At 40.0% G+C, this 25,345-nt stretch overlaps 1 protein-coding gene across 5 annotated transcripts in view; it reads left to right on the top strand.

Annotated features, from left to right (window-relative positions):
- LOC123513306 (oxalate:formate antiporter-like) overlaps positions 1–25,049 on the top strand; it is a 97,578-nt gene extending 72,529 nt beyond the window's left edge. For 3 of the 5 annotated variants that reach the window (XM_045270408.1, XM_045270411.1, XM_045270406.1), the window contains one exon: positions 24,589–25,049. In XM_045270408.1, the coding sequence (XP_045126343.1) occupies positions 24,589–24,626 (38 nt within the window). In that variant the 3' untranslated portion in view covers positions 24,627–25,049. Of the gene's footprint in view, positions 1–15,936; positions 15,978–24,588 lie in introns of those variants that run through there. The other 2 variants (XM_045270412.1, XM_045270407.1) reach the window with 1 other exon arrangement.
- The last annotated feature ends 296 nt before the right edge of the window (positions 25,050–25,345 follow it).

Here is a 25,345-nt window from a genome sequence, read left to right as displayed (position 1 = left end):
ATCAGTCACACAGTGACCTCGTCATCAGTACTTAAAGATACACTTACAAGTACACAATACATTATATACTAATTCTAAATATTTGGCCCATTAACAGGGCTAAGTCCTGCAGCGAATTCCTCTACAATCTGTGATCCCCATACATGGGGATCATGTCTTGTTTAACTATAGTAAATTTCTTATAAAAACTATCATGCAGCGCTATACATAATTATAAATCTAATAAATTTAAGTGCTTATCTAATCTGTTTTTAAACATTGTCAAACTAGTGCTATTTACAACCCTCTCTGGCAATGCATTCCAGAAGTCTACCACCGTATGACTAAAGAAATATTTTCTTATATCTAACCTGCAGCCTTGCTTTCTAATCTTCCTGCCATGATTTCTAGTCTTACTTCCCTCCTCTAAGGTAAAGAAAGATCTCACATCTATGTAATTTGTATCTGAGAACATTTTAAATAACTCTATCATATCCCCTCTTATACATCTCTCAAATGAAAACATGTTTAATTCCTTTAATCTATTTCTATACTCCAGGCGCTTTAACCCGTACAGCGTCAGCAGATCTGAGACTTTGTGATTTCGCCAGTGCTGGCCACATCATGGATTTTTTTTTTTTTTTTGCTAAACCAGTCTTAAATGATGTGAAACAAATGAAAATGAGTCATTCCTCCCAGAACTGACTGGAAGTGGTATTAATTGGTGTGAGATGTTTTGCGCTAAGGTTAGCGACTTAGCAAAGCCTTATGTGACTAGTTTATTCGCTTCCTCGTTTCTCACCAGTCGATCCCTGAGTTGGACACATGCATAATATCGTTCCTGAGTTGAAAGAAAAACAACATGTCATGTTTTGCTGTTTGGGAGTGTTTGTGGCTAAAAATAGACACGAGATATGGCGAGGGAGTGTTGCCTTTCGTGGTGCAAATATTTTCCAAGTAATATGTACTTGTTTTTCCTTATAACAAAGCGATTGGAAAATTCTTATTTATGTCATACAAAGTTTTCACTACCACAATATAACAGTTACCAAAAACATCTGAAATGGTTAGAGTAAGTAATGGAAATTACGCTGCGTTCATATTAGCGGAGTTGAGGCGTTAGTTTACCGCTACACCGAGCTGAAAGCAGCAGAAACTGCTAAAGTTCAGATATGTAATAAATAAATACAGGAAGCATTCATGTTAGCAGGGACGAGGAGGCAGCATGAACAATGTCTACAGTGCATGATGGCAGTATAATGGTAGGTTTTGAGGATGCAATACCTCCGAAAACACGAGGAAGCTCGCCGACATATCTCATACATCTCTGACGCCCGGTTCGCTCAGAGTAGCCGATGTATCTCGTACGTCTCTGACGCTGTACGGGTTAATGCTGGTATCATCCTAGTTGCTCTTCTCTGAACTGCTTCTAACATGTTGATATCCTGCCTATAATGGGGTGACCAGGCCTGTATGCAATACTCTAAATGGGGCTAACATAGGAATTATATAAGCTACGCACCACTTCTTTACTTTTATAACTAACATTTCTATTTATAAAACCCAGGATCCTATTTGCCCTATTTCTTGCTTCTAAACATTGTTTTGAAAATTTCATAGTCCTGTCTATCACTATTCCTAAATCCTTTCTCTCCTCTAATGCCTCTAGCCAACATCCGTCCATCTCATAGCTAAAGTTTGTGTTGTCTTTACCTAAATGCATAACCTGACACTTTTTAGAATTAAACTCCATCTGCCACCTGTCTGCCCATGCTATCGGCCTGTCCATGTCTCGTAATCTGTAATTGTCCTTTTCACCCTGTACTGCACATGCTATCTTAGTATCATCTGCAAACTTTGATACTTTGCTACTAATTCCTATATCTAAATTGTTAATGTACACCAAGAAAAGAAGAGGTCCTAGCACTGATCCTTGAGGTACTCCACTAACCACTTCCTTCTACTCAGACATTGCTCCATTTAATACTGCTCTCTGTTTCCTATCAGAAAGCCATTCACTAATCCAATCAACTAACCTACCCGCCAACCCCTGTAGTCTCAATTTGTACACTAGCCTCCTATGCGGTACCTTATCAAACGCCTTGCTAAAATTTAGATATATAACATCTATGCTATTTCCATCATCTAAGTCCTTGGTAATATATTCTAAGATATCGAGCAAATTTGTATGACAGGACCTTCCTGATCCAAAGCCATGTTGGGTATCTCTAATTAATCTATTCTCATTTAAATGCTCCCAAATACTACGCTTAATGATTTTCTCTATTATCTTACATACTATACTAGTTAAACTGATCGGTCTATAATTATTTGCATCATCCTTCCTACCTTTTTTAAATATTGGTGTAACATTAGCTAACTTCCAATCCTGAGGTATCTCAGCAAACCTAAGTGATCTTTCAATGATTAACTTAAGTGCTTCAGAAATACTGTCTACACCCTCCCTAAGTACTCTGGCATGTAGCTCATCAGGACCACTAGCTTTCCTATCGTCTAGTTCAAGAATAAATTTTCTAATAATTCCCGGTTTTATATCAATATTTTCTAAACGCGCTGCGCTTCCGTCCCTGTTTTGCTTCTTGAACTTTTCAAGTGCTTTCTCTGCCGGTTTCTTCGTGTTTTCATGGCGGAGGATCTTAATGGGCAGCATACTCATCCAGAGCAGCCTGCTGCTGCTCGGGAGAGTAGTTTGCTGATGGATGGGGCTGCTTCCACGACTGGGCCCGTATTTATAAAACTTTCGTTAGCGCGACATAAGTCATGACATAAGCGATCGTAGCTATGATGTGATATAGGTGGCAAAGTTATGGCTCGGTAACCCCTCATCATTAGCTCGACTTAGTGCAGGGATGCCAACCGCAACACAGTGGTGAAACTTATGGACTGAAACTAATCCAATTACGATGATTTGAACAAATAAACATGTCTGAGGCTTTTTTTGTATTAATAAGATTAACAATATATGAAATTTAGGTATATTTGAAGGCGAACATAATCAATAATAGTGTCTCTGTCCACTGACTCCACTTCACCCGATGTAAACAAACAGCATATGATCCACGCACATGTAGTCGCATATACTGCTACTTCGTTTTGTTGTTGGTTGCTGCTGACATGATGGATGTATCACACCCACCACAGATGAGGAAACGAATCAGCAACTGTTGTGTCAGCAAGCAGTTTGCATTGTTAGCTTCAACCTAGCAACCTTAAGTGACCCAACATGCTAAACTAACAATGTCACTTAAGATACATTGATTTGAAGAATAATTTCCAATGACCTAACTTATCCTAAACTAACAATGTCACTTAAGATACATTGATTTGAGGAATAATTTCCAATGACCTAACTTATTCTAAACTAACAATGTCACTTAAGATACACTGATTTGAAGAATGATTTCCAGTGTTGATATTCAAGTATGGAAGGTGTGTCTAGGGATAGAAATATTCACAATGGTAAGGTGTAACAATCTGTAATGGCACTTGTAATGTGCACTTGTAATAACATAACATAACATAACATAACATAAATAATAGGATAACAAAGGGCCACCAGGGCCCATCTAGGTTATCCTGTATCAGTCGCACAGCGACCTCGTCATCAGTACTTAAAGATACACTTACAAGTACACAATACATTATATACTAATTCTAAATATTTGGCCCATTAAAAGGGCTAAGTCCTGCAGCGAAATCCTCTACAATTTGTGGTCCCCATACATGGGGATCATGTCTTGTTTAACTATAGTAAATTTCTTATAAAAACTATCATGCAGTGCTATACATAATTATAAATCTAATAAATTTAAGTGCTTATCTAATCTGTTTTTAAACATTGTCAAACTAGTGCTATTTACAACCGTCTCTGGCAATGCATTCCAGAAGTCTACCACCCTATGACTAAAGAAATATTTTCTTATATCTAACCTGCAGCCTTGCTTTCTAATCTTCCTGCCATGATTTCTAGTCCTATTTCCCTCCTCTAAGGTAAAGAAAGATCTCACATCTATGTAGTTTGTATCTGAGAACATTTTAAATAACTCTATCATATCCCCTCTTATACATCTCTCAAATGAAAACATGTTTAATTCCTTTAATCTATCTCTATACTCCAGGCGCTTTAATGCTGGTATCATCCTAGTTGCTCTTCTCTGAACTGCTTCTAACATGTTGATATCCTGCCTATAGTGGGGTGACCAGGCCTGTATGGAATATGCCTGTAATATTGGCATTTCTTGCACAACCCTATTTAAGGTACTTAAGTAAAAGAGATATTTAGGCAAGCACAATAAGCAGCAGTGCTAATTGATAAACTAATTATTATTTCCCCCCCATTTTTGGATAGGAAAGCCTACATTGCTATGCTTTATGAAAGCTAGTAGTTAAGCATTGAATATTAGTGGCCACTTTACTAATGGATCTATTTGATGTAGGAGGTGGTCCACCTCCCAAGCCCCTTGATGACATAGACAAGAATTTGAGTGAGTAAATCATTCCATACACATATGTGGATCATCTTGGTTTTGAAAAGTATTAACCATTCCACCCTTGTATATCTATATCCTCCCACATTCTAGGTGACATTAAGAGAACACTCCCTTTTTTTTTCACTCCTTTGCTTTTATCATTTGCCGCACACCACACCACTTCTTTCATACCTCACATTTGCCGCACACCACACCACTTCTTTCATACCTCACATTCACTCTCCCTCAAACATTCAGTAATGCCCACCTGCCTTCCTTTATAAACACCCTGCTTAGGTTTGGAGAAACATAGGCAACAAACTATCCATTTATTGTATTTAATGCTTCCAGGTATAAAGGACAACTTCTGCCACCTTACACATAACTAACTTTAACCCTAAACTAACAGAGTATAACTTCCAGTAACTTAACCTAATCAAATTGATGGGTCTCATTGATATGAAGAATTTCCTATGTTGATATTCAATTATGGAAGGTTGGAAATGGTAGCTCACAAGAAATGTATCCACATGAATGTATCTTAATGACAAGTGCACTCAGTACCTGTCTGCAACACTATAACAGTACATTACCCTACTGCTAAAAATATCAATAAGAGCATACAAAATATCTTTAAAACTGAAGTGTAAGGACATTATCTATCTATCTAAGTATAGACAAAGCCAACACCCTCCTCCAGGAGAAAGACAGCAAAAATGAGGCAACCACACACACCATATACACTTACACTGTGTATGAGGAGTATGGGTGCAGGAAGATACTTCCTCCTTGAGAGGATTGTTTACCTTTTATATAGATAGTGAGATAGATCTGCAATAAATATGCTTGTGATGGTTTAACTAACATTTGTTGTCATTGTTCATAACAGTACAGATGGAAATGCTACCGCAGCACTTCCAACGCCTAACACGGCTGAACCTGCTGGTGCCGAGACATCCACTGTCTCAGTGGATGACGTAGCAACGGGTTGTAGAGGTTGAGCACCATCTGTGAAATAAAGAAAGTTAAATATATATATATATATATATATATATATATATATATATATATATATATATATATATATATATATATATATATATATATATATATATATATATATATATATATATATATATATATATATATATATATTTTTTTTTTTTTTTTTTTTTACATTACAAGGGCACTGGCCAAGGGAAAACAAAGTGTTGGAAAAAAAAAATCCCGCTGGTTGCCAGGCCCTGTTAAGAGGAAAGTAGGAGAAAGAGAAAAAACAAAAAAATCTAAAAGGAGGGTCCAGTTAACGTAAGAGGTGTCTTGACACTCCTCTTTTGAAAGAGTTTAAGTCATAGGCAGGTGGAAATACAGACACAGGTAGAGAGTTCCAGAGTTTACCAGTGTAGGGAATGAAGGAGTGAAGATACTGGTTAACTCTTGCATTAGGAAGATGGACAGAATAGGGATGAGAAGAAGTAGAGAGTCTTGTGCAGCGAGGCCGCAGGAGGGGGAAGGCATGCAGTTAGCAAGTTCAGAAGAGCAGACAGCATGAAAACAGCGGTAGAAGACAGATAAAGATGCAACATTGCGGCGGTGACTTAAAGAATCAAGACAGTCAGTTAGAGGAGAAGAGTTGATAAGACGAAAAGCTTTAGATTCCACCTTGTTTAGTAAAGCTGTGTGTGGATCCCCCAGACATGAGAGCCATACTCCATACACGGGCGGATAAGGCCCTGTACAGAGCAAGCAGCTGGGAGGGAGAGAAAATGGACGAAGACGCCACAGGACACCTAACTTCTTGGAAGCTGATTTAGCAAGAGTAGAGATGTGAAATTTCCAGTTTAGATTTTTAGTGAAGGATAGACCGAGTGTGTTTAATGTAGAGGAGAGGGAAGTTGAGTGTTATTGAAGAAGAGAGGATAGTTGTCTGGAAGGTTATGTCGAGTAGATAGTTGTAGAAATTGAGTTTTGAGGCATTGAACAAAACCAGGTTTTCTCTGCCCCAATCAGAAACAAGTGAAAGATCAGAAGTTAGGCGTCCTATAGCATCTCGCCTTGAGTCATTTAATTGTTGTTGGGTTGGGCGTCTGTTGAACGCTGTTGAATAATGCAAGGTGGTATCATCAGCATAGGAGTGGATAGGGCATTGAGTCAGATTTAGGAGATCATTGATGAATAATAGAAAGAGAGTGGGTGATAGGACAGAACCCTGTGGAACACCACTGTTGATAGTTTTAGGGAAGAACAGTGACCGTCTACTACAGCAGCAATAGAACGATCGGAAAGGAAACTGGAGATGAAGGTACAGAGAGAAGGATAGAATCCGTAGGAGGGTAGTTTAGAAATTAAAGATTTGTGCCAGACTCTATCGAAGGCTTTCGATATGTCAAGGCCGACAGCAAAGGTTTCACCGAAGTCCCTAAAAGAGGATGACCAAGATTCAGTTAGGAAAGTAAGAAGATCACCAGTAGATCTGCCTTTACGGAAACCATACTGGCAATCAGAGAGAAGGTTGTGAGCTGATAGATGCCTCATTATCTTCCTATTAAGGATAGACTCAAAGGCTTTAGAAAGGCAGGAAATCAAAGCTATAGGGCGGTAGTTAGAAGGATTGGAGTGGTCACCTTTTTAGGGACAGGTTGAATGTGAGCAAACTTCCAGCAAGAAGGATAAATAGAAGTAGAGAGACACAGATGAAAGAGTTTGACCAGGCAGTGAGCGAGTTCGGAAGCACAGTTTTTGAGAACAACAGGAGGGACTCCATCCGGACCGTAAGCCTTCCGAGAATCAAGGCCAGAGAGGGCCAGGAAAACGTCTTTATAAAGAATTTTAATTTTAGGGATGAAGTAGTCAGAGGGTGGAGGAGTAGGAGGAATATGCCCAGAATCATCCAAAGTTGAGTTGGTAGCAAAGGTTTGAGCGAAGAGTTCAGCTTTAGAAAAGAAGAGACAGCTGTAGAGCCATCTGGATGAAGTAAAGGAGGAAAGACGAAGAAGTAAAGTTGTTAGAGATATTATTGGCTAGATGCCAGAAATCTCGAGAGGAGTTAGAATTGGAAAGACTTTGACATTTTCTATTGATGAAAGAGTTTTTAGTAAGTTGGAGAATAGATTTGGCATGATTACGGGCAGAAATATATAGGGCATGAGTTTCAGCAGTTGGATGGCTACGGAACCGTTTGTGAGCCGCCTCTCTATCATTGACAGCACGAGAACAAGCAGAGTTAAACCAAGGCTTTTTAGCTTTAGGGTTAGAGAAAGTATGAGGAATGTATAGCTCCATGCCAGAGATAATCACCTCTGTTATGCGCTCGGCACAAAGAGAAGGATCTCTGACATGAAAACAATAATCATCCCAAGGAAATCAGAATAGTACTGCCTTAGTTCCTCCCACTTAGCAGAGTTAAAATGCCAGAAGCACCTCCGCTTAGGCGGGTCCTGAGGCTGCACTGGAGTGATAGAACAGGTAACGGAAATTAGATTGTGGTCGGAGGAGCCCAACGGAGAGGAAAGTTTAACAGAGTAAGCAGAAGGGTTGGAGGTTAGGAAAAGATCAAGAATGTTGGGCGTGTCTCCAAGGCGGTCAGGAATACGGGTAGGGAACTGCACTAGCTGCTCTAGGTCATGAAGGATAGCAAAGTTGAAGGTTTGTTCACCAGGTTGGTCAGTGAAAGAAGATGAAAGCCAAAGCTGGTGGTGAACATTGAAATCCCTAAAATGGAGATCTCAGCAAAAGGAAAGTGAGATAAGATGTGCTCCACCTTGGAAGTCAAATAGTCAAAGAATTTTACATAGTCAGAGGAATTAGGTGAGAGGTATACAGCACAGATGAATTTAGTTAGAGAGTGACATTGAAGTCTTAGCCAGATGGTAGAAAATTCTGAAGATTCAAGATTGTGGGCACGAGAGCAAGTGGTGTCGTTACGCACGTATGCGCAACATCCAGCTTTGGATTGAAAATGAGGATAGAGCAAGTAGGAGGGAACAGAAAAGGGCTGCTGTCAGTAGTCACAGACAACTGTGTTTCAGTTAGGAAGAGAAGATGAGGTTTAGTAGAGGAGAGGTGGTGTTCCACAGATTGAAAATTAGAACGAAGGCCACGAATGTTGCAGAAATTGATAGTGAAAGTATTAGATGAAGTGTCAAGACACCCAAGGTCGACAGCAGAGGGCAGTCCGACCTGGGGACATTTATGGTCCCTCCCAGAGGGGACTCCGAGGCAGGGCGTGGTGAAGCCATTATTAAATTTTGATTTGAAGAGAGTGTAAAAGTGTAAGGTGTTGTAGTGTAGTGTAGGAAGTAGTAGAAGTTGTCTTTAGAGGGCAGGCTGCAGCTGCTCAATTGTATAAATGAGACCACAAAGGGAACCGGGAAGAGAGGACACGGGGAATCACTCAGTCGGCAGCACTGCCTACATCCCCGTAAGTACCTCTCCTGGAGTATTCCACCGGGCGGCAGGTGACTACTGCCTATATATATATATATATATATATATATATATATATATATATATATATATATATAGGTGCACCTATCTAACATTTTGTAATGAAACTACTTTTTTGGGGAGGAAGATCTTTTTTCTATTTTCTTAACCACTCCAAACATGTAAAACATTGATTTGCAATGAAAATGGTTACTAGATTCATTCAAGGCACATCAAAATTATCAAAATAAAAATTCTCACAGGACAATAACAAAAAATAAATAAATAAACCAAACTTGGCTATACCTAACTTAACTAAACCTAACCTAACCCATCTTAACAAATTGACAGGAAATTAACTAAACCTTACCTAGCATTGATGACAAGGAAATTAACTAAACCTTACCTAGCATTGATGACAAGTTTGGTAAGAAAATAAATTCAACCTAATGTAACCAAACTAAGCATAACTAAATCTACCATAACAATGAACTAAATCTAATCAAACCAATTATATACTTCCCTAATCTAAACTAACTTAACTAAACCTAACCTGATTTACCTTAATGATAAATTTGGTAAAACTAATATCTTAGGAGCTAACAATTTCCAGTGGTAAAGATATGTACCACTGTATTATAATGAAAGCAACTAGTTTGCTGAGAACTTTTCTTTATGCCATGAGATGTAATAGCACTCTAATCTAACCCACTAAAATGAATAGTACATGTGCAGTATGGAATGAATGAAACAAACAAACTGTCTAATATGAAAAAAATATTAATGTTGCAAAACTTACCTATTGTAGTTGGAGTGTGGGCCAGGCAGAGGTTGAAGATATAGTGTCAGAAGCCACTTTTTACTGGGGTAACCAGAGTCCCCCTCAAGGTGGCATCCAGCTGTCACTGTCTCCCTCTCACACACCTGCTAGAGATCACTTTCCCTAGGAATCCTTGCATGTCAGCCCCATATATCTTGGCTGCACGCTCTAACTGATATCTAGTATCAGTTCTGAGTCACTTAGTTCAGCCAACACGTCTCTACGATCACGAAAACTTTTTAGGTGGCGTCATCGCTGTCCCACTGCCTCCGCCATGTTGACTCATATGATTCGACATGGCAATGCTATTCTTGTTCCCACCCAAACATAACGGGGCCGCGAGTTTATGATGAACTAACGTGAGACATAAGGCTTATGTTTCACGTAAGTCATGGTGTCCGCCAATTTGTGGACTTATAAGATGTCGAATCATAGTTTTATAAATACGGCCCCTGATGCAGTTCAGTGTCTCTCCTCCCCCCCCACGAGTCCTGATGCAAAAAGGTGTGTGCAGTCACACCAAGTCAGGGGGCCAAGGGGGGTGGCTGTCCGAGGACTAGAGGTGCCTCTTAAGCGTTCTCATCCCCCTAAGGATGACGCTCGGAGGATCAAGAAGTCCCGCCCCATCTCAGTGGTGTCTGGTTGCCCCCATACTTGGGACCGGTTGGTGGAGGGGGACTGAGGGGTGGTGTGCTGACGCAGTAGGCCTGGCCCTCCCCCTGTGGCCTTCCTTGGGTGAAGGCCCGGCCGGGAGAGACACTTGCCCTCTTGCCTTGTCTCCCTGCCCACAGGATGGCATGCTCACGCCTTCCCCACGGGCTGCCTCCTTTGTCCGTTCAGCCAACAGGGGCCCAGTGTCTGACGACCCCCCTACGGCCCAACAAACCCACTGTCCTGGTCATACAAGTCTCCACAGAGTTCATGTTGCCTCTGTTTCGGCTGATGTGTCTCCTCCTCGGCACAACCTGACACACTCAAACAGCTGTCGTCCTGGAGGTGATCTTTTTTTGGCAGATGCTTGCGATCGGCGTGTCCTGCTTGGTTCTCCTCGCCCTTCTTTTTCTGGGTGACAGGATTCAGGGGCCTCGCCGTCTCCGGGGCCTGACAGGGCACGTCGCAACTCAGAGAGGCATGACGGGTTACCAACAGGCCTGGAGGGGGATGAGGGGCGTGAGTTCCCGCCTCATGGCCCCTCCATGTACCATCGTATGATGAACTACATTGACTCAGTTTTTGAGGATGCCATGGCCCAGCGGTTTGACCTGGAACACCCTGTGGCCCCGGGTACTAGCACCTCACCTACAAGAAAGGGACCCATCCTCCTTGGAAGGGCACAGCCTATCAGGGTTTTCATGGAGCATGCTGACAGTGCTTATTTGAAGGCTAATGAGAAGAAACGAACCTCAGTTGGCTATCCTTCAGGTAGGTTCGCTAAGATTTACAGTGTGGTGGGTCAGGAGGTTTATGGGAAGGCTGCCTTGGTTAATCCTAGCCTCCATGCCGCCCTGCATTCTAGTGCCAGAGAGCCTCGCATCCTCCGTGAACACCCGGAGGTGGCCAGAATGGAGGGGGTGGTTGCCAGGTCTAGAGATGCCTTGAACTACTCTTTTTGGTGCTTGGGGGCCATGCATCTTCTGGCGGCTCGTCACCCCTCTTAGACTTGGAGGAGCAGCTCTGTAAAGCCATACGTTTGGCGCTTAATGACGCTTGCAGGGACTCGACTTATGTCATTGCCAACTTGCGGGCCTGGAGGAGGGAGGCTTATCTCAGCCGCCTCAGACCATCCTTCTCGCAGGTCGAAAAAAGGCATCCTTCGGAGGTCTCCCATTTTTACCCCTCTCCTTTTTGATGAGGACCACCTTCAGGAGGCGCTACAGTCCTCGAAGTCCAATGTTGATAGGACACTCCATGAGGCCGCACTCAGAGCTCTCGCCCGCCAGTGTCCTGCTCCAGGCACGCCCTTGGTGGAGCGTGGTCCCCGACCTTCTACCTCCACAGCTGTCAGACCCTCTGCTGCTCCCGTCTGCAGACTTTCCTTCGCCGCTCGTGCCAGGGACTCCCGGGGGGGTTGGCAGCTCTTACTCGTCTTGTTCCAGTGTGCAAGTAGGGGAATGGAAGGCAAAGCACTTTCGGAAGTGACGCCCTTCATCCCCAGCGGGCAGTTGCGGGCTGTCTAGCCCGCAGGTGGGAGGAGTGGCGCAAGATAGGGCCAGAGACGTGGATCCTCGATGTTCTAAGGGAAGGCTACAAGATTCCCTTTTCTGCACCCCCGCCACTCACAACCACTTCAAGGAGCCCAGAGGCTCTGCCCCAGGATCCCTCGTAGGACAAGCGCTTTGGTTGGAGATCCAGCAACTAAAGGCCAAGGGTGCCATAGAAGAAGCACCCCCTACTCTGGGTTTTTACAGCCACATGTTTGTCGTTCCAAAGGCCTTGGGAGGTTTTCGACCCATCATCGACCTCTCCATCTTAAACAAGTATGTCGTCACCACCAAGTTCAAGATGGAGACGGTCAGAACCGTCATGTCTGCAATAAGATAGGACGACTGGATGGTGTCTTTCGATCTGAAGGACACCTATCTCCAGGTGCCCATCCATCCAGACAGCCGGTGTTTCCTGCGCTTCTCTTGGGAGGGTTGCCACTTACAATTTCAGGTTCTTTGCTTCGGCCTCTGTACTGCCCCTCAAGTTTTTACTCGTCTCATGGCCCCTATTTTGGTGGAGTTCCATCGTCAAGGCTTCCACATCCTCCGATATCTGGACAATTGGTTAGTCCTCGCTTCGTTGGCAGACGAGGCTCGAAGAGCCACCGCTTGTTTCATTGGCATCTGCTTAGTTCTGGGGATTCACATAAATTGGGAGAAGTCTTTCTTGACTCCAGAGCAGGAGAAGACCTTCCTCGGGATGCTGATTCGCTCTCCTCCTTTGAGGGTTTTCCCGACGCAGGGGAGGATACACAACCTATGGAATACAATTCGTTCCTTCATCAGTTTTCCGTCCCCACCTGCAAAGGACTGGTTGCGTCTTCTCAGGCACTTGTTCTCCCTCATTCATCTAGTGCCAGGATCGAGGAGGAGAATGCGCCTTGTTCAAATTCAGCTGAACCTGCAGTGGGACAGGCAGTTGATGGCGGACGACCATCCTGTATGCTGGGACCTCAACACTCACTGGGACCTGGAGTGGTGGCTCGAAGGGTTGGGGGGCTTCTCTCCTTCAGGATTCTGTGAGTGGCCTCTGGAGCACCCAAGAGAAGTCTCTCCATATCAACGTCCTGGAACTCAGGGCGATTCACCTGGGGCTCCAACACTTTGTGAACGTGCTGCGGAATTCTGTTGTTGCGGTTTTCTCTGACAACACCACGGCACTCGTGTACCTGAGCAAGGAGGGGGGTACTCACTCCACTCTCCTCAACAACGAGGCTCAGGAGATCTTAGACTGGGCCGAGGCTCATTTGGTGGAGATTTTGACTCAATTTGTGCGGGACTCCGACAACGTGGTTGCCGACTGCCTCAGCCGGCGCCACCAGATTCTGTCCACGGAGTGGACTCTTCACATGGACGTGTGCTGTCAACTGTGGCAGGTTTGGGGCTACCCGACTATTGATCTCTTCGCCACGCGTCTCAACTACAGGATCACGAACTTTGTCTCCCCCTGTTGGGATTCCGAAGCAATTGCCACGGATGCCTTTCTTTACAATTGGGACAACCAAGACCTGTATGCCTTCCCTCCTTTCCCTCTCATCAGGAGGGTGCTCAACAAACTTCGGGCTTCCAGCAACACCAGGCTCATCTTGATTGCGCCGTTCTGGTCCCAGAGAGAGTGGTTTCCAGACCTGTTGAAGGCGTCACAAGAGCCACCCCGACGCCTTTTGCTTTGGCGGAAGCTCTTGACTCAGCTCCACTCCCACAGGTTCCACCGCGGTCTCCACGGGATTCAGCTGACAGGGTGGAGACTGTCAAGCAATACGTGAAACACAGAGGCTTCTCCTCTAAGGTGGCGAAGTTCTTGGTGCATGATAAGAGGCCTTCTACTTATTTAAACTACCAACACAAGTGGAAGAGGTACAGGAATTGGTGCAAGGACAATGGGCATACCGTTTCTAACCCCACGGTCCAGAAAGTTGCAGATTTTCTTGTTTTTTTTTGTGTCAAGATTGTCATCTTTCCACCTCTGCTATCAAGGGCTACAAGGCCATGCTTAACAGCGTCCTGGCAATCCGAGGGTTGGATCTCAACAACGACCAGGTGCTGAGGCTTATTATCAGAGCCTGCTCTTCCCAGCCACAGAGGCCTAGCAGGAATCTTCAGCCTTCCTGGAACTTGGATGTCATTCTTCGCTTCCTAACCATGGCTCCCTTTGAACCTCTGCAGCTCTCGTCTACCAGAGACCTGACTAAAAAGTCTCTTTTTGTGCTTGCTCTTGCTACAGCGCAGAGGGTAGGAGAGATCCAAGCACTCTCTCACAAGACGAGCTGGCAGGGACAGGATCTGCTGGTCTCTTATCTTCCTGAATTTATTGCTAAGACGGATACGGACGCCCACAGTACTCCTCGGGAGTTTCGTATTAAGAGCCTTGCCACCGTCGTGGGTTCTCAGGATGTGGAGAGACTCCTATGTCCCGTTCGGGCGCTTCCTCACTACCTGCATAGGACGGCTTCGCCTACAAGACCCCACAACTTCTTTCTTGCTGTTAGATGTCCTTCCAGACCTATGTCCAAAGGAGCAATTTCCTTCTTCCTACGGGATGTCATTAAATCGGCCCATGCTTCCTTCCCTGACTCTTCCTGCCGTGAGCTTAAGGTCCGTGCCCACGACATCCGTGGCATTGCTACCTCTATGCTCCTGTAGAAGAACTGCTCTGTTCCCACTATCTTGAGGGCAGCCTGCTGGAGGACGCCTTCGGTCTTTGCTGACCATTATCTCCGGGAAATAGTAAGACAGGAGGGGGATATCTTTGCCTTGGGTCCAGTGGTTGCTGCTGGACATGTGGTTGACAATAGTCAAACCACGCTCTGGAGTCACTTTGGGTGTGGACGCTGTGGTAAATCCTCGGCTCGCCACTATGCAAAATCAGCCCCAACACACATCACTTCGTGTCATTCGTCACCTATTTACTAATTATTATGTTTTATTTCCCATTAAATACTTTTTTAGATTCAATAAGGCTTTGTAGTGTTATGAATGCACTGTAGTATTGTAATATAGATAATAACAATTAGTATACATACATAAATAGCACGACACGTGACAACGCTATTTTGCGGGGTTGTCAGGTAGGTCTGGGAAGGCAGGCAGGTCACGGGTCGGGGATTAAGGTGGGTCAGGGTCATTCATTTATCACCTGGCCACCCACCCAGTAAGATGGAAGGAAGCGTCACGAATCGTGGCGGACCAATACACAGCCGAGAGAAGGAACTTATATACAACGTATATAACTACTTAAAACCTTGACTTATACCTCAGTGGTGGTGTGGAAAATAAGTCGAAAGCAGAATAGGTATGTTATATTATTTAGAAAGTTTTTTGGGAGTTTTCTTTACCCTTTTCTACAAAATTATGCAGAGAGAGAGAGAGAGAGAGAGAGAGAGAGAGAGAGAGAGAGAGAGGTGGTGGGGTGGTATAGGCTTAAAAGGATCAGGCGATCTGTAATCCTTTTTAATTGCCCTAGTCCTGGGAGAGATTTGGCAACGCTGTAGCTGGGAAGTCCCCTTTTCCGACCCCACCCAAAGTGACTCCAGAGCGTGGTTTGACTATAACTTCTTCGCCTGGCCATGCACAGACCTTGGAAGTCTGCTCAGGGTGGCGCTTCTTGGCGACTTGTTTGTACAGTCCTGGTACCTTCAGCCAGGGGGTAGAGGGTCAGTAGCCGGGATGGGGCTCTCTCCTCTGCTTCCCCCTCCAGTCATAGGCATATGCACGCTCCTAGGACACTCACCACTGGTCACCTAGGGCTCTAATTCTTGAGGCACATGGGTCACGGAGTACTCCCATGCACCTGGTTGCATTCTCCAGCACCCTCTTCTCCACGTCAACCTCTACCACGGGTTAGTGTCTCCACAATGGACAGTTATTTCACCCTTTACGCCTGCCTCTTCCTGTCTCCCACCTCCTTAAATGTTGGAGTCTGCTAGTTTTTTGTATGAAAAACAGGTGTCTGTGATAGAAATGTCATTTTTAATGCTAAAATTAATTTCTTCATTTACCTGTTCCCTTCCTCCCCCAGTCTGTTTCAATGCTCATGAAAATTAATTGAGGGACAGCGCAGCCGCAGCCGATCCCATCGGCAGCGCCGGGCACCGCGCTGGCAGGCGTAGCGCCAGGCGGAAATTTTTGTTATCGGCGGACGAAAGTAAGTGAGACAGTAGAACTGCTAGTTTTTTGTATGAAAAGCAGGTATATAAGTGAAGAAATTAATTTTAGCATTAAAAATTACATTTCCTCTCCCAATCCCTTATAAATTGAGAAAAAAAAAAAACATGTACATAACCCAAATGGGGTAAGAAAACAATAAATAAAAACACATTAAATGATTGTGTATACAACAATGACTTCCTGGAGCATGATAGAATGATAACATATCAGATACCCGCTTCTTTAGAAAATGTGAGGGTTGGGAAGGTGCCATCAGCAGCGTCATGGCAATCTGCTGTTTCACTGCTGAACTGGACACTATCTGAGTCATTATTAGTGTGTTAAAGTGAGATAATGATAGTGAAGTATTTATTGCCTGTTTGGTACAGTTTTGTATGTCTGTCTCAACATGTGATGTAAAGTTGTGATGATGAAAGCAGTAAGAAAAAAAAGTGTTTGAAAAGATCATAACAGTCTTATGATATAGAGAGAGATGGTGGAGAAGCCTGGCAGTGAGGCATGGGGTGAGGCAGGGTCTTGGAGGGGGAGATAACACGAATGAGGGAGGGGAGAGGGGAGGTCAGAATTGAAAGTCCAGCTGTCTCCCAACAATACATTTGTTTGTTTGTTTCTAGTTGTTTTCTCTTCCTGATGTTTCTCATTCTAATTCTCGTCAACTTATATCTGTCAGGCAAAAATTAGAGAGCTAAATGACTTGACTCCTGGCCACGTACTGTGTAGGGCGTGAGTCAGGCTATGACACAATCACACAAGACATTTAAAAATGGCTTGCTGATGGGAAGGATATTCAATTATCAAAAAAATAAACTATACCATCTGGTAATTTAGGGTCTGAAGATTTTGGAGATACAATAGTAATCCCAAAATCTTAAATCCCACAAAATTAAATAAATAAATCCTGCATCTCCCTAAAGTCTGAGTTTAATTTTTTTGGGGGTGGGGAATTCGTATAAGTCAGACATATATACAGTAATCGCCTGCGTATCCAGATTATAGCAGCCAAGGCCCTGGCGAATACACGAAATACCCAGATACATGGAATTTCCTCTCCCAACCCCTTACAATTTGAGAAAAAAACATGTACATAACCCAAACGTGTAAGAAAACAATGAATGAAAGCACATTAAATGTATAATCTGGAACAAAAAATGGTGCATAACAGTACAAGGGGTGGTGGGATGTACACCCAACAGTAAAGGCGGCGTCACACTAGTACTTTTCCGTTAACTTTCTTTGTTGTGTTTGTCAACTGTAAACAAACATGGCTGCCCCTTCATTCCCAGCCAGCTGCTGCTATTTTTTCGTTTCTATTTTTGGCCTTTAATGGTCTTTATGAGAAACTTCAGACAGCTTTGTCCACTCATAAACGACAGAGCAGCTCATCTTGGCCATTTGCTACTTGGTAGTTCTGCTTTGGAGCGTCTCACAGAGAAATGTAAACAAACAACCACTTTTTGCTGCTAGGCTGGAACAATATATATATATATATATATATATATATATATATATATATATATATATATATATATATTTTTTTTTTTTTTTTTTTTTTTTTCCAACACTTTGTTTTCCCTTGGCCCTTGTAATGTAAAAAAAAATATATATATATATATATATATATATATATATATATATATATATATATATATATATAAAAGTAAGTCCTCGTTATATGGTACATATGCGTTCCTGAAAACCTTATCGCATATCGAATTTACCGTATACCGAACCCATTATAACGTAATAAATAGGGAATGCGTTCCAGCACGTCGTCACCCCTACAGAAATTAAAATACATGAAAATAATCATTAAAAAAAATAATAAATAAATAAACAAAATGTTTTTATTTACCTTTCAATCGCCATGTATTCTATCAGATGATGTCCTTCCCGAGGCTAAGGGACAGTAGGGATTTCAGCCCTTACTCATCTGCCGCTCACGCACAGGTTCTTCCTCGTTTCCCTCTTTTTCTACCTCCTGTGATGCCTTGTCTAGCTCTATAAGTTCGTCATTTGAGAGAGATTCAGCATGGCTTTCCAATAGATCTTGAGTGTCATCATCATCAATTTCATCAAAGCCAGCCCTATGACACAGATTTACTATGCCATTTCTGATCGTACCGATGTCGTCTTCAGCGAAGCCTGGAAGTCATGCGCTTATTCTGGCCATACTTTATTCAATGCCAATTTCATGGTAGACGTCTTCACTTCGTCCCAAGATGACTTGATGTTATCTAAGGCGTGCTTGATGTTATACAACTTCCACCATTCTCTGATAGTGGGCTTGCCAGGCCCCAGGCCCATCTGTGCCCTTTATCAGTTGCTGCATGGTTCGCCGCTGGTAGTAGGCTTTTAATGTTTGCCATGATTATTATGAATGTATTTGTGCTTACAATAGACCCTTTAATATTCCATTTATTCATCTAATTAGTAATGCATGTAAGTAATATGTAATGCGGTTAAAAAAAAAAAAGGGGGGGAAGGGGAAGAGATAACGGGCTCCAAAGGTGGTCAAGTTAAAGGCAGTACTACTGTGAGTGGCGGGGAGGTTTGGCGTGGATGACGTCATCACCCCTGCTACCCGCGTGGGCCCTCTCGGATGACATGAGTGGATACCGTATCTGTGAATTTTTCTTACCATTATCAAATCAAGGGTAGTAATTTCCAAATATCGTAACTGTGAATTTACCGGAAATAAAGAAGTACCGTATAACGAGGACTTACTATATATATATATATATATATATATATATATATATATATATATATATATATATATATATATATATGATAGAAATAGCGAGGGGACACTGTGTGTGTGTGTGTGTGTGTGTGTGTGTGTGTGTGTGTGTGTGTGTGTGTGTGTGTATATATATATATATATATATATATATATATATATATATATATATATATATATATATATATACACACACACACACACACACACACACACACACACACACACACACACAGTGTCCCCTCGCTATTTCGTGAATTCGACTTTCGCGGCTTCACTGTTTCATGGTATTTATACATACTCGTAGAGACGTTCTGCGGATTTTTCGCTATATCACGGGGTCTGTGGCATCATTTACAAATACTGTACGTACAGTAATTCGGTAAGGTGGTGTGTAATAACGACGACAATGTACGTAAAGCACTGTACATGTATTGTTCGTATACATATGCAGACTCACCCAACATCTTCCCTTGTTGTATCCAAGGCCTATAGAATAGAAGGTCAACCAACACGTAAAAAGAGCTGGGGTTATATAGTGACGTCAGCACGTTCACCAACAGGGGAGCTTTCTCCCAGGACGTGTCTTTCTTGCACGGAAACCTCACGCTCTTCCTCTGCCAGCTGAGCAAATCATACTTACTTGACGCAGGAGACAAGCTTTGTGAAGGCTTCTCTACCTCCTGTTACAGCCCCACACCCTCTACTTGCCCCCCCCCTTCTCTCTCTCTCTCTCTCTCTCTCTCTCTCTCTCTCTCTCTCTCTCTCTCTCTCTCTCTCTTTGACCATTGTATCATTATCATTATGATAATGATACAATGGTCAAAGAGAGAGAAAGAGAGTGTTCTGACAGTTGAGAGAGAGAGAGAGAGAGAGAGAGAGAGAGAGAGAGAGAGAGAGAGAGAGAGAGAGACCTGCTGGCAAGTAGATGGTTTGGGGTGGTAATAGGAGGCAGAGAAACCTTCACAAAACTTGTCTCCTGTTCCAGGTAAGTATGATTTGCTCAGCTGGCAGAGGGAGAGCGTGAGGTTTCCGCGCAAGAAAGACACGCCCTGGGAGTGAATCTGCTGACATCACTATATCGAGTCTGACCAGCCTTAATTTACGGCCGTGGGGGAGAGCGTCTCTGTACAGTATTGCCACGTTTTCACTACTGTTCTGTTAATCTCTCTCTCTCTCTCTCTCTCTCTCTCTCTCTCTCTCTCTCTCTCTCTCTCTCTCTCTCTCTCTCTCTCTGCTTTGATTCTTTAGTAAGTCAATAAAAAAAAAAAAAAAAAAAATATATATATATATATATATATATATATATATATATATATATATATATGAGTGGCACGAGGTCAGTCACGGCGCCACCAGCAATGTGTCAAGGCCACCAGCTGGGTGTGGAAGAGTTGCCGCTCTCAAGTGAATAATGCTTTTTTTTTCACTTAGGTATTGACATTTTGTAAAAATAGAAACTTCACATTAGCTTCACTTACGAATTATGAATGCGATTATACCTCACCCTTGAAATTACTGTAAAAGCCAGTAAATGTAAGCATTTTATCTTATAATTATAGCAACTTTTGGTACTACAAGGTGAGGCTATTCGGCCTGGCCAGGCTGGGTTCATTAGTATTGCCGCCACGCACAAGACTTCTACTAATTTTTTTTATTACTTTGAATAATAGATTATTTCTTTTTTCCATGCTCATTATCTTATATCTGTAACACTGATATTATTACACACCCTAAACATACGCTAAGTACCATTATAAGTTACTACAGTTGATATCAGCAACACTTGTATGCCATGTTTGTATGGTACTATATAGTTTTGTTATGCATATGATGGTTACTGTTGATTCAGCCATCTATATACACTAGTCAAAATTTTATACATCTGAATTGATGGTATTTGCGATGCCTTGTACACCAATAACTTCCATTTCACATCGCATTTTTTTTGGAAACGTGGCAGTACTGTAGAGTTACCCTCGCCCCATCACAGCCGTAAATCAACCCCGGTCAGACTATAGCCCCAGCTTTTAGTGATATCAATACTCTTGCTGTTATTAATTATTATTATTATTATTATTATTATTATTATTATTATTATTATTATTATTATTATTAAACTTTTGCTCTTATTAATATTAATATAGTGTTGCTGTTTTCGTTATTATTATTATTATTATTAGTTAATTTTTACGTTACATATATAATTACCAGGAAAAAAAAATGGTTTTCATTTATCACATACTACATATTACATATTATATACTACTGATAATTAAAACAGTCACGTACTGCACAACTCGGCATTGTGACTGATGTTGGCATGGAACAGAGAGAGAGAATGGGAGAGAGAGAAGTACGTGAACACTTACCAGGCAGCTTGCTAACTGAACCAACGTCCCCGCCCTGACCAGTTGTGAACCCGCTGACATCACGGATGCTCATATTAGAACTATTTTGAGTGTCTTATAGGTCGACCTTCTTTTCCATGGGCTTTGGTTGTATCTTGTCAGTCTCGTCCATGCTGTTGACTTTCGCATACTATATCTTAAGGCGGTGTCACACTAGCACTTTTTCTGTTGTTTTTCAGGAAATCGACAATATTTTGGCTGCGGCCTGTCACACACAAACGGTGTTTCGTCGTCACTTTCCGTCGTCACTTCCCGCCAACACAATGTAAACACAAACATGGAGGCCACGCTGCGGCAAAGATACGCTGCTCTGAACGTAATACTGTGTATCACGAAACTTAGACGAGCTAAGCAAGCCAAAAAGCGTGCATGGATGCATTCATGGTTAGTGGTAGAACCAATGCACGTAGAAGCAGGTTGAGGAGACGCGGCAAGTCTTGTGGTCTTGGTCTTGCTATGTAAACAAAGGCGGAAAATTTGCAGATGGAAACAACCCCTATCGTCTGACAAATTCATGCAATAAGTTCATGCGGAATGTTGAAAAATCGACGGAAATGGCATTAATCGACGGAAAAAGTGCTAGTGTGACACCGCCTTTAGTGTTGTGTTCTCGATAACTTTTTTTGTTTAAGTAGTGATTCATTAAGCCCTTACAATGCCGCCTAAGCCCTGTGCCCCTGCGAAAGCTTCCTCTAGTGAGCCCAAGAGGAAGAGGAATATGATAACCATCAGTGAAAAAGTGAAACTTTTGCATATGATCAAAGAGGGCAGAAGAGGGTGAGTGTTACGTATCGAGAGAGAGAGAGAGAGAGAGAGAGAGAGAGAGACTAAGTGTATAATTACTGTATAAGGTTTTATAATTAAATAGATTTAAGTAAAATATTGTAAACGTAAAGTATAAATACTATGTACATATTTTAAACATTCTGGTACTCACATACACATACACCAAAATTCCTAGGAAGGGGGCAAATCCTACTTTGTGGTTTTTCACCTTTCGCGGGGGGTTCTGGTATCTATTAACCGCGATAAACGAGGGATCACTGTGTGTGTATATATATATATATATATATATATATATATATATATATATATATATATATATATATATATATATATAATACAAATACATTTACATCTACTTATGAAGATATTAAGTTGAGATTATAGTATCATTCCAATTAGCAAGAAAATAAATTTTTTTTATAAAAGTTTTGGTTAGAAGCCATAAATCTTAATTTGACTAAAAATTGACTCTAGAAGAAAACGGTGTGTTCCGTCTGGCTCAAGACGTCGGGAAGAATTGACGGAACAGTAAAAAAAAAAACAACGGAAATCGTTGAAGACAACAGAAAAAGTGCTAGTGTGACGCAGCCTTAAGTGCTGCTGCCTAGCGGGATCGAAGGATCGCTCGCGCGGTAGGTTTGAATATGCTTGGGGACAGCTCCGGATAGTAGTGAATTCCAGATAGTGGCAATCCGGATACGCGGGCGATTACTGTATATATATATATATATATATATATATATATATATATATATATATATATATATATATATATATATATATATATATATATATATATATATATATATATATATATATATATATATATATATATATATATATATATATATATATATATATATATATATATATATATATATATATATATATATATATATATATATATATATATATATATATATATATATATATATATATATATATATATATATATATATATATATATATATATATATATATATATATATATATATATATATATATATATATATATATATATATATATATATATATATATATATATATATATATATATATATATATATATATATATATATATATATATATATATATATATATATATATATATATATATATATATATATATATATATATATATATATATATATATATATATATATATATATATATATATATATATATATATATATATATATATATATATATATATATATATATATATATATATATATATATATATATATATATATATATATATATATATATATATATATATATATATATATATATATATATATATATATATATATATATATATGTATATATGTATATATATATATATATATATATATATATATATATATATATATATATATATATATATATATATATATATATATATATATATATATATATATATATATATATATATATATATATATATATATATATATATATATATATATATATATATATATATATATATATATATATATATATATATATATATATATATATATATATATATATATATATATATATATATATATATATATATATATATATATATATATATATATATATATATATATATATATATATATATATATATATATATATATATATATATATATATATATATATATATATATATATATATATATATATATATATATATATATATATATATATATATATATATATATATATATATATATATATATATATATATATATATATATATATATATATATATATATATATATATATATATATATATATATATATATATATATATATATATATATATATATATATATATATATATATATATATATATATATATATATATATATATATATATATATATATATATACACATAACAAACAAGACATTATACAGGTTATATCTATGGTTTTAATAGAATGTCCAATACACAACCCTATGACTTGTGTAAGGTTGCTCTTCAATAACCTTAACCACAAACAAACATGGCAGTCCAGAAACTGTAAACACAGCTCTAAGGTCTTTTGAACACATACCTTAGGTGAGCTAAGGGAAGGTAATGGTAACCCTTGTGCAAAGGTGATCGTAGTAACCACTGTGAGCATTTGAACAACTTGCCCCATGAAGAAATTTTTATTTTTTGCAAAAGTAAATGGGTTGATGAGAGAACATGCATTCCCCTCACTTAGCCTTCTTTATATAAGATTTCCACTGGTTAAAGTGATATTGAGTTTACTAAAATGTTAATTCATTGGCTATTACCTTTCATATTTTGTGCAATATATTTCCATATAAATATTCATTACAAGCACCAGATTAATATCTGGAGTTACATATTTTACTTGTGTGATTTAATTTTTTTTACAGGTCTCTGCATGACTTTCCTGATTCCTGAAGGGATATAAAACCTGTTATAAAGAGTTTTTATACAAAAACATGGTGTTATTTTCCAGAGAAATTTCAGAGGTACTTCATATCAAGGTACTTAGATTGCCAAGTACCAGATTAATGTCTGGAGTTACATATTTTACTTATGTGATTTAATTTTTTTTACAGGTCTCTGCATGACGTTCCTGATTCCTGAAGGGATTTAAAACATCTGTTATGAATATCATAAAATAAGTGTCAGTCAATGAATAGTTAGTGGTATAGTCACATGAACACCTTGGTGCAGCCTTGTCTCAAAACACCATGCTTAAGTATACTTTTGCAATATTTCAAAACATTCCTACTTGCAATTCACAGGGGTGCTAAAGAATTCTGAACTGGACTGTGAGATAGTTAGATTTGTATAGGAAATGCTTCACATTTGCAGTCTGTGTTGTATTCCTCTTAAAAAGATAAATAAGCCTTCTGCATAACATACTAATATTTGTATCTAAGTTGAAGTATGTCACTCTGAGACTGTAATGGCTGTGCTACACAATCAGTCATCAGGCAGGCAATTTATGCCTGACTTTATTCCCACTAGTACTGGTTATGCACCTAAAATGTTATAAAGATTTTTTATACAAAAACATGGTGTTATTTCCCAGAGAAATTTCAGAGGTACTTCTTTACAAGGTACTTAGATTGCCAAGCATAGCTGTATTTAGAACAAACTAAAAATATCACCATTAGCTTACTACAGGGAGCACTGAATAAACTGGGACCTAGTCTCATTTCGGCAGTCAAACATGTGGTCTGTTTTTATTGTGCTAAAGCTCATGTAAGCTCATATAGCATTACATATCAGTATCTGGTAAGTAAGGGACCTTCATTGAATATTTGAGGAATACTGGCTAACATCAATCATTGTACTTTACTGTTTTAA

The sequence above is a fragment of the Portunus trituberculatus genome, chromosome 35, assembly GCF_017591435.1.
Source record: "Portunus trituberculatus isolate SZX2019 chromosome 35, ASM1759143v1, whole genome shotgun sequence".
Lineage (NCBI taxonomy): Eukaryota > Metazoa > Arthropoda > Malacostraca > Decapoda > Portunidae > Portunus > Portunus trituberculatus.
The sequence above is the reverse complement of the archived record's forward strand: the minus strand, read 5'-3'. Positions and strand labels throughout refer to the sequence as shown.